The sequence below is a fragment of the Aquila chrysaetos genome, chromosome 4 (assembly GCF_900496995.4).
Source record: "Aquila chrysaetos chrysaetos chromosome 4, bAquChr1.4, whole genome shotgun sequence".
NCBI classification, from domain to species: Eukaryota; Metazoa; Chordata; class Aves; order Accipitriformes; family Accipitridae; genus Aquila; species Aquila chrysaetos.
Genome location: NC_044007.1, coordinates 28,303,308 through 28,320,578, shown reverse-complemented (window position 1 = coordinate 28,320,578; position 17,271 = coordinate 28,303,308). Strand labels below are relative to the sequence as shown.

General features: G+C 42.0%; 1 protein-coding gene across 4 annotated transcripts in view; it reads left to right on the top strand.

The window, feature by feature from the left end:
* Positions 1 to 259: 259 nt before the first annotated feature.
* The window catches only part of LOC115340282 (Y+L amino acid transporter 2-like), a 29,493-nt gene continuing 12,481 nt past the window's right edge, over positions 260 to 17,271 (top strand). The window contains exons 1-4 of one of the 4 annotated variants that reach the window (XM_041122930.1): positions 260 to 461; positions 4,814 to 4,988; positions 5,124 to 5,212; positions 11,334 to 11,851. In XM_041122930.1, the coding sequence (XP_040978864.1) occupies positions 11,350 to 11,851 (502 nt within the window). In that variant the 5' untranslated portion in view covers positions 260 to 461; positions 4,814 to 4,988; positions 5,124 to 5,212; positions 11,334 to 11,349. Of the gene's footprint in view, positions 462 to 4,485; positions 4,731 to 4,813; positions 4,989 to 5,120; positions 5,213 to 11,333; positions 11,852 to 17,271 lie in introns of those variants that run through there. The other 3 variants (XM_041122929.1, XM_030011638.2, XM_030011640.2) reach the window with 3 other exon arrangements.

Genomic DNA, 17,271 nt, shown 5'->3' with positions numbered 1-17,271 from the left:
GTTGTTCACCTTTGTTCTGCTAAGAACTGATACATTAGAAAGGTTGCAGCTAGAGCCTTTTACATTATTTGGTTACACCTGCTTAAACTCCTCTCGAAATCATAGTATGATGAGATCCACATACAGCTTATACAAGGGAACCCTCAGTTAATACCTTTTTTACATTTCCTTAGTTAATGACTCCCTTACCTTTGTCATCTGCTATAAATACTTCTCATCTCATGTTGCTGGATCAAACTTATAATTCAATTTTATTTTTAGTATTTACATGATGAGCAGTAGTTTGGGTCTGTACAAAGATCCAAGTATGCACTGCCCTGCCAGGCTGGAACTGATGTGCAAGGGTATCTCCTGCCATGACCTGACTTAACCTTCTTTGGACAACATCTCTGCTATCCTTATTTGTCTGAAGGATGGTGCTAATATGTTGAGGCACAAATGAGGCCACCTGAGAGGAAAAGGTATGTCGTATTTTTTTCAGCTCATTTCAGAAAGTCTTAGTGACGTTACCTAGGTGGCTTCAAAACTAGTAAAAAAATTACTGGTTTTAGTTTGTCAGAACACAGCACAAGCAAATTATTTTTACAAGCACTAATAAATGATTACAAATTCTGCTAACACTATCTAAAATTTGGGAAAATCCAAACTTCGCGCATCAGAAAAGCTGAAATCTACTTAAACTACCATATAAAAAGGAGCAGATAAATGAGAAATCCTAAGCAATGGCTGTTTGGAAACCTATGGAGATGTAAGACCTGCCCCATTTCAATGATTCAGGCTTCAGTGTGGGCATTACTAGTTGCCAACAGCTTAGTTTTTTTCAATATCTGTCTTATTTTGTGAACTGAATCACAAGAATACAATGTATAATTTCTTGGATAGAAAAGGAGGGGGTTTAATTTTTTAAAAGTAAGTTTTTGGCAGAAACTGGGAATTTGCATTTTATCCTGCTTCTCCCTGAAGGCTGTAAAATTCAAACTAGGTAGCTGAGACCAGCACAACGGTGCAATGAATGGTTGTGCTTTTTGTAGAGCAGACCTGAAGATGCCTAGCAGGGACAGGCTCTGAAGAAAGCTGCCAGCCTTGCTAGTGGAAGTTTGGTGCTGGAACTGTGTGTTTCACTGCACGTCACATTTTAAGCCATGTTTGTTCATTAGTAGTAGTGCCTAAAGAAAGATTTGTGTCATGCAAGGTAGCAAAATAGCATTTCTTAGATGTGTGTCCAAAATTCATCCTGTATTAAGAGCTTTCCTGAATTGTGGTTTTAGTAACTAGAACAGAGGCTTCTTTAGAGGTATCTTCTTAGAAGCCGATATGTTGTTCTTGTAGTAGGGTCTGCATGAGTTGCAAACTTTGTAATTTATTGTTTTTAATTATGTGTAAGAAGGTAAAAGCGGTCCTGCTATGTGTAAAAAGCCTTGGCCTGCCAGGTGGCGTCTGATGTCTCACGTCTGGGGGTCTGCACCTTCTTTGCATTTCCCAACTCATGGAAAGCAATTTCTGCCTTAGAGCAAACAGAACTTGAGCACAGCACAGACGCCATGCGTCCTAGCTTTACGTGCTGTGCAGAGTACATGATGGTACCTGTACAGGCTGGCAGGCTGATCTAAATCTGTGATTTGTGCCATTGATCCTTTTCGGTGCTGCTGCTGCACCTTTGCACTCCCTTGCCTCTGACAGGTTCTGCAGCCTGCCACTGTGCCCGCTGCAGCTTTTCTGCCAGCGCCCTGTGAGCTGCTGTTCCCCAGAAGCCATGTGGATGGGTGGAAGAACCCTGGGGAATGAGTGGGACAGATCCCAAAGCTATTCCAGGTGCTGCCAGGGCAACTGTGGTAGTTGCCCATCCTTCGGTCTCCTCATAGTGGAGAGGAAATGTTGGACATAGAAGATGAGGACCCACTGGTAGGACACCTGGCTGAGGGGAAAAGAGTGACCTGCTGCTTTCTGAAGTCTCCCTGCCGACTCTTGCCTGTCAGTAGGGAACTAGCTTGGGGTTAGTCAATAATTATAATGATAATGATATATCTGGCCTACAGAGTCACGTTCAGGAATGGTGCTGTCACGCTGCTGCTATCGCTATGGGCTGCGCCTCTTCATGTGCCATCACCCAGAGGTGGCACAGCTGCAGGAAAAGTAATTTTCTACCCCCAGTCCTGAATACACATGCATCTGTAAGGCCATGAGTGTTGTTCTAGCCAAAGCCCAGCCCTCCAAGGAAACCCTGAGGCCACTCACTAGAAATCAGTCCTATCTCCCTTTTCTTTCCTTGGGCCCTGAGCCTCCCTCTGTGAGGGAGTAGAATCCATAAACCTGCCCTCTCCAACGTGTTAGGCAAGCACAGATTTCCTCAAGAGTGAAATGGAGGAGGGGGCAGCCACACTCAGGACTTGAGGGATACAGAAGAAGGGGTAAGGAGAAAGCTTTGGGATAGGCATGGGGAAAGGGAGGTGGAGGCTGCATACCTGATCCATACTGGGCATCTGATCGGTGTGTGGAGGTGACAGATGTATGAGCTGATATGTCAAAGTCTGCCGCTTCTTCTGTTGTTTAACTCCAGTGCTATGAAAGAGGAGCAGAGTTTCTGTGCAACTGGAACACTCAGCACTGATTTTGACTGTGGCGGCGAGGACAGTCAGGCACAGTCATGCAGTTCATGCACAACTTCTCTGTCAGGAAGCCCACGCCACGGGTGTCTGCTACAGTCATGCCAGATCTGTGGATGTGGCAAGTGGGACCCTGCTCTGTGAGAGAAAGGGTTGCGAGCACTCAGGAGGACTACCATTTGGAAAGCTGGTTGGTTTCCCCCTTGCACCTTCCAATACACAACAGTATTTTGTGCACTCCTCACTTCTTCATAGCCATTTCTGAGAGATTTTCAGCTTTTTCATGCCGAGGAGGAATGCTGCTGATGTTTCAGAGCACTGTTCTTGCTGACAATAAAAGCTTTTCTCTGAGTTGTAACAGCTCATTGAGAGCCCTTTAAAATGTACACATAAAAACGTCTTTTTACATGTACATGGGGAAAAATAGAAACGTAGGACTATACATACCATTTTTCACTTGTTACCATTAAATTTCATATGCCATTTTAGCACCTAGTCACTTAGTAGTGGCTGATCCTTGTGTTCTGCTCCCATACCTTGAGTTAACATGGTTGGTAGGCATTCCTTGATGTGGTCTGTGCACTATGCTCTGTCCTGCACCAACTTCATGGGAAAGTAAGTAAGTATCTGATTTTACCAGGATGACACAAATGGTGGCCTTTGTTTGTCATTCAGACTCTTGCAACTAATAGCAGAGGGTGTTTGGCAGTATTTTTTCAGTCAGGGTTAATTGTAAGTGCACCCATTGTAGACGGGGACTGCAGGACCCTGTGCTGGCTGAGCACTAAGACGCAGGGGGCAGAGGTAAGGAGCAGGAGGAAGCAGAGGACGTGGCAGAGGTGTAGCTGAACTGTTTGGTGCATCTGGGCAGTGGTATGAATGAAGAGGGCTCTGGAAATATTTGAAGTACTCTTGTTTCCAGTGCAGAGTACGAAAAGCCTTCCTGAGCAGTAATGGAATTGTAGGCAAGAAACCAGAAAATGTCACAGGCTTATTCAGGCAAGTGTACCTCACTCTGCTGTTCCATAAGCAAAAGTGTGTATGTGTAGCTATAACAGAAGAATCGCTATGAGCAGTAAGTTGGCACAGGAGAATCCTCACTGCAGAAGTGCCAGTCAAATTCTGCAAGACTAAAAATGAATTAGAAAAATATGTTATCAAGGAAGTCACATTCACTTCACGTTATCCATCCTGCTTACTTAAAATGCAAGTGTAATCTTCCTTTGCAAGGGAACTAGATTTTGTGTTCACAGAAGAAATGTTCAAGAAAGAAATGCTTTTCATGCACACTGCATGCTTTATGATTGCTCAATGCTAATTGATGTGCTGTTACTGTAAATTTGTGGGAAATGTCAAGTAGGACGTAACCATCAGGGTCAGACCAATAGGATATGGGAAACGTTAATGAAGAAAATGTTTTGTTTCATGTTCCAACATGCAGCCTCTACAGAATTAAAACAAAGGGCTGAAGCTGGCTCAGGAGGGGGATATATGAACAATATAAAGGTGCTCTCCAGCTCTAAGAAGGGGCAAATATCTGAGGAGAGAGTCCGTCAGCATACCACATAATCAAAAAAACAGCTTGGTGCCCCAAATCAGAAACAGAACAAATTCAAGTTCAAATTTCAGAGTGAAAGTAATTATGCATTCTTCAAAATATGCATTCTGGTTTTTAGGCTATAGGTTGTTAACACTGCCCTGACAGAAGAAAAAGATTTTAAGATGACAGAGGCCCTGATTAAGGAACCTGGCTCTCAGCCTCTCTGTTCTTCCAGCAGAGAACAACATCCCTGCAAAACAATTCTGTTGCCAAAATGTTTCTTGATATATTATAATGTACGTAACCACAGCCTTGCAGGCAGCTGGAATTGTGCAATCTTTTCAGGCAGACTTAGAGAGCTCTCAGGGATAAATAACTGTCGTTCATAGATAAAGCAACTTGGAGGCTGTTTATTCAAAATACTTGTCATATACCTGCTTTGAATAGTGTTTTTAAAAAGCACAGCCATTTCTGTGTAAACATTAACTGTAGACCTGTGTCAGTCTATCACAGAAGCGTGTTTTTACAAGATGTTACTTTAAAAGGAAGAAATAGGAGGAGCACTGACTTACGATAGAAAGATTTGGGTTGTTTTTATTATTCCTTTGGGTCACTGTGGATTACAGTATGGAACGTGCAACATGATGCAACTGTTCTGCTTGTTTTCCAGTTGGATTGCTGAGGCTGATTGGAGGGATATCTGTGTGTGAATTCAATTATTTCACTTTCCTGTGTGGATTAGTAGCCCATTCTGATGAAGTTCTGTTATCTGGTGCCTCAACTCAGTCCAGTGACTTAAGACTCTTGACCTGCTGGATCAGCTCCTTGCAGATGCCCTTTGACATGTGAGTACAAATTTTTGCTTTACTAGTGGCCTTGTCGTTCATGGAAAACAAAAATCCCAGTTTAGTGCTCTTGCACTCATTAACTTCGCTCTGCCCAGAAGACTTTATTTTCTGGATGTTTAATTGTTTCAGTAGATATTGTGCTGTATACCATACTGGCTTTCCAAAAGTACTTCATAGACAGGGCAGAATATTTTTTCAGAAGACAAAGCTGAATACATTGGGTATGTAATTTCTTTCTTTGCTTGTTTTTTATGTTAGATTTTTTTTTTAGAGCTTATTTAATTAAAATAAGATCTTAACACTAGATCAGCCTGTTGTGTGTATCATGCATCATGTAAGTTATTAGAAAAGTCACAGATATATAATTCTCCAGTTAAGAAAAATAACTGCATTGATAAATATTTAACAATGAGTAGATTAAATTTAAAAGAAAATATATCAAAAAAAGTAAACAGAAAAACATTAGATTGTCTGAAATGAAAGAATACCTGTGATTTTCAGTTAACTACCACTCTTTGCTAATCTCCCCACTCTGAAAATCTTTGTTTTGGCAAGTTATGCCATAAGAATAAACATCATCTTTGTGTACGGTGTTAGTAAAAAGCCATTGTGGCTTTCTAAATTAACAAGAAGGAATTAGACTGCATTTGCTTCACACTAACATCTGGGAAAGTGTTGTTCTTGGTTTCAGTGACACATGGATGAAGGATTTCCCCCCCCCCCCACCCCAACCTTCTTTTTGTCTTATTTCTGTCACAACTTTATAAGGAATAGAGAGCAGCTGATATTTAAGCTGACTGCTTCTGCCTGCTAATGACCTCAGTTGAGGTTGTTTGGAGAAACCACATTCCAGGAGAGTCTGGGATCTTCTTTCTTGAAAGCTCTTATTGATTTTAGTGTTCATGCTAGTGTAATAAAAATAGTGGCTAAAGGCAAGGCTAAACCAAAAGTGGAAGAGGCAATTCATATTAGTGTTAACTTACTTACCCATCCTGGTGAAACAGATATGTGCTTATTTAGAGCAGCAGCTAGAGAGTCACTATTCAATTACAGTAGCCTTTCTGCTAAAGGAAGCAAGCATATCACCTACCCTCTGGTAAGCTGCTACCTTCTCTTTTTAATACCTTTGTTAGATTTGGTCTACAATAGCTTCTCTCTCAAATATCCTCTGTGATTTGTTTTGGGTTGGGAATGGAGTGCTGAGGGTAGAGCAAGTCCCTTCTGTGGGAAAAGCAGCCTCTGACCACAGTAATGAAATTGGAGCATGTAAAGCATTAATTCAGTGAATATCTTTATAAACATAAAATTTAAATCTAAAAGGAAATATGCTCATTTCCTACTGAGCGGGATATGTTTTCTTCAGAGGAGATCAAAGTGGATTTTTTATTGCTGTTTGGGGTTTTATTATTATTGCTAAGAATGTTTTATTTTATGCTGTTCCTTCATAATGCATAAACTTGTTTTGTTTGCTTGATGTCCTCTCTCACTGGAAAACGTTCAACAGTATAATCTGCCACGAATACTCCCTTTAAGACCCGTTGATGCTCATGCTCAGCCACAGTGTTTTGAAGTTTGATCTATAAATTTTTTGTCTTGTTGAAAACTGCTGGCTCATCTGATTTCATATTCCAATAGCTATTAATATAAACTTATAAGGTTGTTGGGGTTTTTTTTATTTTTGGTCAATCTGCTACACACAGGAGAAAATTACCCAGAGTGTACTTGGAGAAAATAACAGATTGCTCATGACTTTTAAAATGGCTTTCTACACATATATTGATTTCTAATGCAAACATAATTAAAATATGCTAGATTTTGGTTTTAAATGTCATCCTTAATATCATTAGTTTTCTAACTGAAACTAGAAAATACTAGGGGTTTATCGGTTTTATTGCCTGGTTTGACTTTACGACGTTCATTGATGACATAGCAGGCTCTCATTATTGAGAAATTACGTGACAGTAGACAACAATCACCTAAAGAAAAGGCCATGAAATTATCTGAAATAATATTAAGGAGTAAATTTGATGTCCAGCATGTTCCAGCATCTTTGAGAGGAGGTGACTTTCTAACTGCCCTCAGTTTCCAAGGGAATCTGCTGAAGGGAACAATATTGGGTCTCTGAGAGAGATCCTCTGATTTATTTACTAGTATTTCTTGAATTAAAAGTGGAGAATTTCAAAACGTCCTAACAAATAGAAGGAGCTTGGTCCCTCTGGAAGTCTATGGAGCAGTTCATAAGATGTCACACTTCCATAACCCCTGACCAATCCTTGCTTAATCATTTGGCAAAGGTTAATTACCTCCTCAAGAAGGAGGCAATCACTCATGAGGCTGTAGATCCCTGAAGGATGGGAAGTGTCTGAGAAAATCCTAAACGTGCTAAAAAGCACTTAGAAAAGTGCTAAACCAGTCCTGCACTAATTTATGGAAGAACTGTCTTTGGTTTTAACTCTGGTTTTCAACTGCTATCAAGCTGTCCCTTCTTCCTTCACTTTTCTGTATGAATTCTGGCAGTGGCTTGACTGAAAAATTAGCTATTGAGAATTACCTGTATATGGTGTTATTGTTTTCTTTAACTTCTCAGGTGTCCATCTACAAGTTCCTTTCTGTTGCTGTTTGTGCATACAGGTAAACATAAGATTGCAAAGGATTTAGGGCCATTATGCCTGTCTGTGCTCGCAAGGCATTCTGCTTTTTCTCTAAGACGAAAATTTTCCTCCATTTGTTGAGGGAGACCCTAAGGAAGAGCAGGACCTGCATGAAAACAGGGTTCTGAAGTTTTGTCGTAGAGATCACTTGCTGGCACAAGGCACAGGCAAGTGTTTGCAGCTGTCTCATTTAGCCTGCTGCAGCCTCTGAGGCACATCGGCATGTTGATGCCTGTCTGAATCTCTGATTTCCAGAGAGCAATAACTCTTTTGGCTTGTCACAGTCCATGGGGACCAAGAGAGCAGGGACCTTCCTTCATGTCAGGAAAATCCTGTATTATAATAGGTAACAAATCCTTACAGTGAATCCTCTAGCAGACAGGAATTCAGAGTGGCTTCCTGAGAATGAAAATATTTATATAATGCAGTAATTAAAAAAGGGAGGTTCTCTGCATTCTTTGCATGCATTGCACAGCATGCGGATGAAGTGACAGTGATGACAGTAGGGCAGGACTATGGGCCAGGTTCAGTAGGAACAAAATAGCAGAAACTGTCTATGAGGGAAAGGGTTAGACCATGGCAACAGACGTTGGGCATATCCTCAAATTGTTTTCATCACTGCCTGGATTGTAACAGCAGTAAATTCTTTACACAGTTGACAAAAAATTTCTTCTCATTTTGCTATTATATGGGAAGATCTGTACAGGAGATGACTTCCTATATTCCACTATTTTTTTAATAGCATGAAGACTATGCTGGGAACTATATGAGTCCTGCCTCAGGCAAACTCTGTTTAGTTAAGGAAGACATAGTTCTCAATAAAGAAATCAGTAACAGCTTCAACATTGTGACCCTACTGAATGAAATCAATGCACTGCCAAAGCCAGTGGGAAAACTGGCTTGGGGGGGTGGGGGAGGGACAGGCAGAAGCTGTTTAAAATATTTTGTTCTCAAATTGCTACTTTCTTGGAGATTTTCAGCTGATATAAGTTGGGGTAACTTAACCACAGTGAAGTTACACATCTTGGTTATGGAAACTGAATCTGTTATCCTTTGATTCTCAGGCTGTACCTATTTGTGGACTTAATTCAGGTTAAAAGTTTTGCTAATGGGACATCTCTCAAAGTACAGAAGTTTGAACTTGTTTCTTCTTCTAATTGTTTTCCTTTCAAAATGGTTTCATCCACAGTCACTTATTTATGAAAGAAATATTTCCCTACACAGCTCTGGTTACACATTTTGAGAGATCTGAAATAATCTTTTGTCAGCACAAGAGAGAAGAAAAAAATATGCAAAACATTGTGTTACTTAAGAAAATGATTTAATCTTTACCTTTGTGCTCTCCTGAAAGCTACAGATTGTAAAAGTTCTACTAAACTCAAGTAGCATTGCCAGTTTAAATGCTCAAATTCCATTTAGCTACCAGGTCATCATACTAGACATCAAAGTTCAGGTTTGATATCATGTACACAACTTACCTGTACTAGTGACAACCTACCAATTGCATTATGTATCCTACTTTACAGGAAAATAACTTTATCTCATTTATCAGTGAGACTTTATTTCAGGAAAACTGATAGCCACTGGTTTTGATCACTACTTGCATAGCTTCACGTTCACATGACCTCAGGAACAGCTGAATTTAAAATCCTCATTCCCATCGAGCTGTACTCAAACATTTATGCATTTTGGTTCAGAGCCAGAGCTCTGAATGACCCACATTTAAAAATAAATTAAAAAATAAATAAATAAATAATTCCCAGATCAGGCACAAAAAGGACAAGGTGATTTTAAAACAGTTCTGCTGCCAAAGTTGTATTAATACAGAGTTCTGCCCAAATTTCCAGCTTGCTGTTGTCCTGATGGGCTCTCCGGACAGCTGCGATCACGGGAGGGGGATTCTGCCAACATTTCACATAGACATGGAAAGCAGAGACAGAGCCAGGAGATTCTGGAAGTACTAGCTCATGTTTTGGGGGGGTAGGGGTGTGTGACTTCTTTTCCCTCCTTTCTTTCACAGAAGCAGAAAAATTGTGTTCATAGTAGTAAACTGGAAATGCTTATCAGGAATTTTAAGGAAGATACATGACTGGTGGCATTGGATGCCTGAAACTCCTCCCCCCAGGCCAAGGTGACGGTTCTTATTCTTAGAGGGACAAAATGAGAAGTAAGAGGAGTCACTCGTGTGAAGAGGAAGTCAGCAAAAGATGGGAGACTCAGCAGTCACTCTTGAACACCTATGGCAAGAATTAATATTTAACTTTCCTCCAGTGTTCCCACAGTGCTCCTGTGGTTACAGAAAGTGCCATTGGGATGAGAAAAGCATTTAATCTTTAAAGAGAGTTTCACATCTTTTAATCTTTAATCCTCATCAGGCCTTGTTATTTGATCAACTAAGAAACTGAGTTGCATCAAAAAAAGCTGGAAAAGAACACATATAATTTTAAATTATTCAGGGCTGCTAAAACAGACATACTTTGCAACAGAAAGCAAACCTTTCAGGAAATTTGGGGAGGGCAGGTTGGTTGATTTAAACTGGCCATTGACCCAAGTTTTAACAACATATATTTGTGATCAAATGTTTTTGGCCAGTGTCGCGTGGAGGAGCATTGTTCTACTCAGAGAACTTGGCTTTAGCCCATAGGATTTTGAGGAATTTTTCTCTGGAAGTGTTTTAGAGTGTGTGTGGAGAGGGGAAGAGAAGGAGAAATACATTTCTTTTGAGACAGGCACCAAAAAAAAATTCATTGTTCTAAGTAAGCATCGTTATGAGTCAGTAGGACCCAAGAGTTGAGACAGTTGGCTGCAGTCCCGGCTGTTACATTTCCCTTCCCCATCCCTGCGGACTGCAGCCCCAGAGAGGTGCGATGTGTGCACAGGGCTGATTTATCGATGCAGCTATGCAGTTACGTCATTTTCCCAGCTCCCAGCATACTTGGATCCTGCCCTGTGAGCACCGGAGTGGGAAGCTTTTACAGTCGTGTTTTGTTGGACTCCCTTATACAAAAGTGTTCCAGGGACAAGCTGTTCAAAACTCAATCCCTATGCATGCTAGCGGCTTCTACCCGGAACTCAAGTGAGGTTAATAACTAAACAAGCTGCACTCTTCACTGCAGCAGCTATCTCATCTCTAGGAACAGCTAAAGCTCTTTTCTTTATCCTCATATTAACATTAACCTCCTGAGGTTGGAGGTTTTGAGTATCATCTTCTCTCTTTTATCTTGTGTTCCTCAGCAGGTAATTTTCAGATGGATGTGATCTGGTGAAACAAATAATGATGAAATAAAGTTCTTCCTGGGATGAGAGCAAAATTTAGGGAGAGGTATACCTGTAGGGGACAATCCAGCTGTATTAGGACATGTTTCCAGGGGTACAGTGTCTCCTTCTTCCCTAAGATAACTTCAGTAACATAACATAGAATTACAATTCAAGATAAATAACAAAAGTGAACTGAGAGTTCATGAAAGCTTCAGGATCTATAACCAAGGACAGTGGCCTCACATTTATCCATTAAAAAGGTACAGAACAGTGAAAGTTAAGAAAATTCACTGGTATGTGGTTCCTGGACTGCAAGGTAAAAGCAAGCAAAATAATTGTTCTTTGTGTTGTTTATGCCTTGTATGCTAATTGTCTTATCCATGTCTCTGATGCCATGTGCGTTACAAAAGATGTTTTCTCCTCTTGTTTTCAGGTAATGGTAGTTGAAGATGCCAGCCCCCTGGCGAATATGCTGCAATAAAAAATCCAAAACTAAGAATGGAAAAGCTGAAATGGACAATATGGCAGAGAACAGTGAAAAAATGCAGATGAAAAAAGAAATCACATTACTAAATGGAGTTTCTTTAATTGTAGGGAACATGATTGGCTCTGGGATATTTGTATCACCCAGAGGTGTTTTAATGTACAGTGCGTCCTATGGACTCTCTCTAGTCATCTGGGCGCTTGGTGGGATGTTTTCACTGTTCGGAGCTTTGTGTTACGCTGAATTGGGAACATCCATTGTTAAATCTGGAGCCAGTTACGCCTATATCCTGGAAGCATTTGGTGCTTTTGTGGCCTTCATCAGACTCTGGTCTTCCTTGCTAATTATCGAACCGACAACCCAGGCAGTGATAGCAATCACGTTTGCTAACTATATTGTTCAACCAATTTTTCCTCATTGTGAGCCGCCATATGATGCAGTCAGGTTGATTGCAGCTGCTTGTATATGTAAGTAAAGTTATGATTCCTACAAGTTAAGAACTATAATTGTAGGTGCCCAGAGAGATTTTTCTGAATTTCTATTCCTTTGCCTTCTGTGAAAATAATCATTGCCTCTCTAAAACATGTTCTTAAGAACTAATAATCTTTTATTCAGTTGGATTTTCTTTGGGGCTGGGATTATTAGAGGGGAGAGGAGAATTACAACTATTTGGCTGGGTGAAACTATGACTGCTAATTAAAGATACATATATCTCTATGGATCATTGGCCTAATTGGCAGCCCACATTTGGTCCATGCTCTCTCTCCCCTATTTCTTGCAAATCACAAAATATGAACAAAAAATCTTAAAATTCATATGGAATTAAAAATACTCTGCCTAATAGGAGTGTTGTCTCTAGGGAAATTGTGTAGTGTAATCAGACACTCTGCAGAGTTGACTTCATTGTGACTGTATGTCTTAGGTGAACACAGGGATAAGCATTACATATCTATCCTCCAGTAGATGGACTGTACTCAGATTCTTTTCCTTATAAACATGGATTTTTCAGGTTAGTTTATGTGTTCCTTTGAGGCTGTGCTATAGCATGATCTTTTAAAAATGGCTTAAATGGTACAACTCAACAAAGACTTCCACAACGATAAGTAATTTTAATTAAAGATAATATAATGTATACAGACAATTCTGAAAAGGTGTTTTCTCTGCATCCCTGACTCTTGCCACTGTGGTGCAGAGGAAGTTCACTTCTGAAAAAGGGTCCATGGTATAACTTGAGACCATCATGACCACTCAGCAGTCTAAAAGGCAACTAACCCTACCCCAAAAGACTTTATCAGCTGAGATTCTCCACTTGCACAGGAAAGCAGTTATTTATTAGATCAAAATTTCTTTCCCCAGCGTTCTAAGTGCATGTCATGAGACCCCAACACTTGTGAGTAGTCTTCAAATGCTGCTGTTTCTCTAAGGCTTCCCTTTCTTAGTTATTCTTGCCGTAGTCTTCATGTGACACAACTGCATGCTCTAGTACCTCTGATTCCTGAGCTGATGCCCTAGGTGTGGCTGGTAGCTGCTGCTTTCTCATACAGCAAATTAGTTGCATCACCACTGACTAGGCTTATAACAAGCATTTCCAGTAACAACCCCAATTGCTGGGAAAATTGCAGTTAATTATATTAACTGTGATACACAATTCAGCAGTGTCAGATAGCAAATTTATTACTAGCTTGAACAATTTTTTATAAGGCTCAGTAGCATAGATTTAACTGGCATTTCACTAACATAGTGGAGAGAACTTATTTAAATCTCTCTATATAGTAGAATTTACTGGGAATTCCATGGCAAGGTCGCATTGCCTTGAATTTAATTACACCCTGCAGCACATGATACATGTCATATGTCATATAGACATGCAGTAAATATGTTCTTTGTGGTGTTTCAAATAGCACTTTATAGCATCATAAATGACTCCTAAATGTTCAGTATTAAAAAGTTCAGTCAACACTTACTTTATCATTTTGAAGAAATAACCCTATAATTTTAACAGTTACTGATAAATACTGTTGTACTCTTAAGAAAGAGGTATATGGTTAAGTTCTACTACAGAGATTTTTTTAAATTATAGAGCATAAAAAACTTCTTTCAGTGTATAGGCCACATTTAGAATCATAGAGTCATAGTTTGGGTTGTAAGGGACCTTTAAAGGTCATCTAGTCCAAGCCCCCTGCAATGAGCAGGGACATCTTCAACTAGATCAGGTTGCTCAGAGCCCCGTCCAACCTGACCTTGAATGTTTCCAGGGATGGGGCATCTACCACCTCTCTGGGCAACCTGTTCCTGTGTTTCACCACCCTCATCATAAAAAAAGTCTTCCTTATATCCAGTCTAAATCTACCCTCTTTTAGTTTAAAACCGTTACCTCTTGTCCTATCACTACAGGCCCTATTAAAAAGTCTGTCCCCATCTTTCTTATAGGCCCCCTTTAAGTATTGAAAGGCTGCAATAAGGTGTCCCCGGACCCTTCTCTTCTCCAGGCTAAACAACCCCAACTCTCTCAGCCTTTCCTCAAAGGAGACGTGTTCCATCCCTCTGATCATTTTTGTGGCCCTCCTCTGGACCCGCTCCAACAGGTCCATGTCCTTCCTGTCCTGAGGGTTCCAGAGCTGGACGCAATAATCCAGGTTGAGTCTCACCGGAGCAGAGGGGCAGAATCACCTCCCTCGACCTGCTGGCCACGCTTCTTCTGATGCAGCCCATGACACAGTTCGCTTTCTGGGCTGCGAGCGCACATTGCTGGCTCATGTCCAGCTTATCATTCACCAGTCCCCCCAAGTCCTTCTCCAGAGGGCTGCTCTCAATCCCTTCATCCTCCATCCTGCATTGATACCTGGGATTTCCCCAACCAAGGTGCAGGACCTTGCACTTGGCCTTGTGGAACCTCGTGAGGTTCACACGGACCCACTTCTCAAGCTTGTCCACATCCCTCTGGATGGCATCGCATCCCTCAGGCGTGTCAACTGCACCACACAGCTTGGTGTCGTCCACAAACTTGCTGAGGGTGCACTCGGTCCTACTGTCTATGTCATTGATGAAGATGTTAAACAGTACTGGTCCCAATACGGACCCCTGAGGGACACCACTTGTCACTGATCCCCATCCGGACATTGAGCTGTTGAGCACTATCCTCTGGGTGCGACCATCCAGCCAATTTCTCATCCACCGAACAGTCCATCCACCAAATGCATCTCTCTCCAGTTTAGAGAGAAGGATGTTGTGGGGCACGTGTCAAAGGCCTTACAGAATTCCAGATAGACAAGATCTGTAGCTCTTCCCTTGTCCACTGATGTAGTCACTCCATCACAGAAGACCACTAGGTTGGTCAGGCAAGACTTGCCGTTGGAGAAGCCATGCTGGCTGTCTCGAATCACCTCCCTGTCCTCCATGTGCCTTAGCACAGCTTCTAGGAGGATCTGTTCCATGATCTTCACAGGCACAGAGGTGAGGCTGACAGGTCGGTAGTTCCCAGGGTCCTCCTTTTGGCCCTTTTTTGAAAATGGGTGCAATGTTTCCTTTTTTCCAGTCACCAGGGACTTCACCTGACTGCCACGACTGTTCAGATATCGTGGAGAGTGGCTTGGCAACTACATCAGCCAATTCCCTCAGGACTCTGGGGTGCATCTCGTGAGGTCCCATAGACTTATGTATGTTCAGGTTCCTCAGGCGGTCACAAACCTGATCTTCTCTTACAGTGGGAGGGACTTTGCTCCTCCAGTCCCTGTGTTGTGGTCCATCCAGTCGAGAGGCGTGGGAAGAGAGGTTACCAGTGAAGACTGAGGCAAAAAAGTTGTTGAGTACCTCAGCCTTCTCCTTATCCGTTGTTACCAGTTTGCCAGGCTTGTTCATCGGGGGGTACACTTCCTTTGACCTTCCTTTTCTGGCTGACATACCTGTGGAAGCCCTTCTTATTATTCTGTGCATCCCTTGCCAAGTTCAGCTCCAGCCACGCCTTGGCCTTCCTGACCCCATCCCTACACAACCGGGCAGCGTCCCTATACTCTTCCCAGGACACCTGTCCCTGCGTCCACTGCCTGTGCATTGCCTTCTTGCCTTTTACTTTGACCAGCAGGTCTCAACTCAGCCATGCCGGTCTCTTGCCTTCTTTTCCTGATTTCTTACATGTGGGGATCGAGAGCTCTTGCGCTCTATGGAAAGCGTCCTTAAAGATCTGCCAGCTCTGTTCTCTTCCCTTGTCCCTGAGGGCATTTTCCAGGGTGCCCTATTGACTAACTCCTTGAACAGCTGGAATTTTGCTTTCCTAAAATTCAGGGTCCTGACTTTACTCTTCACCTGACCCATACCCCTCAGGACTGTGAGCTCCACCAGTGCATGATCACTGCAGCCCAGGCTGCCTCCAGTCTTGACATCACCAGTTAGCTCACTTGCATTGGTGACCATCAGGCCCAGTATCGCATTCCCTCTTGTAGGGCTGTCTATTACCTGCCTTAAGAAGTTATCCTCAATGCACTCCAGGTGTCTCCTGGATTGCCTACAGCTCGGCGTGCTACTTTTCCAGCAGATGTTGGGGCGGTTGAAGGCCACCAGCAGGACGAGAGCCTGCGAGTGTGATGCCTCCTATGGCTGGAGTAAGAAGGCTTTGCCAATAGGCTCCTATTGATCAGGAGGCCTATAGTAGACACCAACCACAAGGTTCCCTTTGTTGCCTCGGTCTCTAATTCTTACCCATAAGCTTTCAACCTGCTCGTGTCTATTCTTCAGAGACAGCTCTTCACTCTATCCATTTCTCGATGTAGAGGGAAACCCCTCTGCCCCTCCTTCCTTGCCTGTCTCTTGTGAACATCCTCCAGTCATTGGATTCATCCCACCAAGTTTCAGTAATGGCAACTAGGTCATAGATTTCTAGCAGCATGGTGGCTTCCACTTTCTCCTGTTTGTTGCTCATGCTGTGTGCATTAGTGTAGAGGCACTTCAGCTGGGCTGTTGGCTGTGTCACCTTCTTAGAGTAACACACCTTAATTCCTTTGAGATATTTCACAGGTCTTTCTCTGTTGGCTCCTACTACCTCAGGAGCCCCTGGCTCATCTCTATAAGGCTTCAGGTGTGCTCCAGTGTACCCAGCACGGCTCGAGCAACAAGCTGAGGGCCTTTGCTAGCACCCTTTGCTAGCTTTCAACCTGCTCGTGTCTATTCTTCAGAGACAGCTCTTCACTATATCCACTTCTTGACATAGAGGGTGATCCCTCCGCCCCTCATTCCTTTACTAGAGCAATGTTTACAGAAGTCATTATTTACAGATATTTAAAAATTATATTAAAACCTGACCCTAGGCATGAATAATCATTATATGACCTATTGGGTTTTTTTAATACCAGAATAAAAACAACATTCTGTCTCCATTGCACAGTATTGGTATATTAACAGGAAATAGTGGGGGCAAATCATGTCCCGCTTCTGTAAATAGGTCTATTATTACATTGACAGCTGACAGGACACTCTTTCAGATATGCATAGTCACTCATGATAATGAAGGCAAGAAGTTCTTTGAGCATCTGTGGTTGGATGCTAATTTCCTTACTATATCAAAAGGTTTCTAAATGGTTTTCACTTTAAGCATTACAAAATCCTTTTCTTTCCTTTCAAAACTGATGTGTAGATTATAGGCAGGTCAAAGAAACAGAAGCAAAGACCAACAAGAGTGCTAGAGAAGAAATAGGCCATTCTGATCCATCCTTGAGAGCACTCTGCACTGCCCATGCTGCATTTGTCCTGCTCTCTTCTCCAGCAGCTGGACTTCATATCTGGTACTAATGCATAGCCTTACCTTTCCTCATCTATCTCTGTTTTGAATTATGGAAGTGCAAGAGAGATAAGTTGCCCATGGTGCCATGTGTGTGTGCTAGAGAGAGAGGAGGTG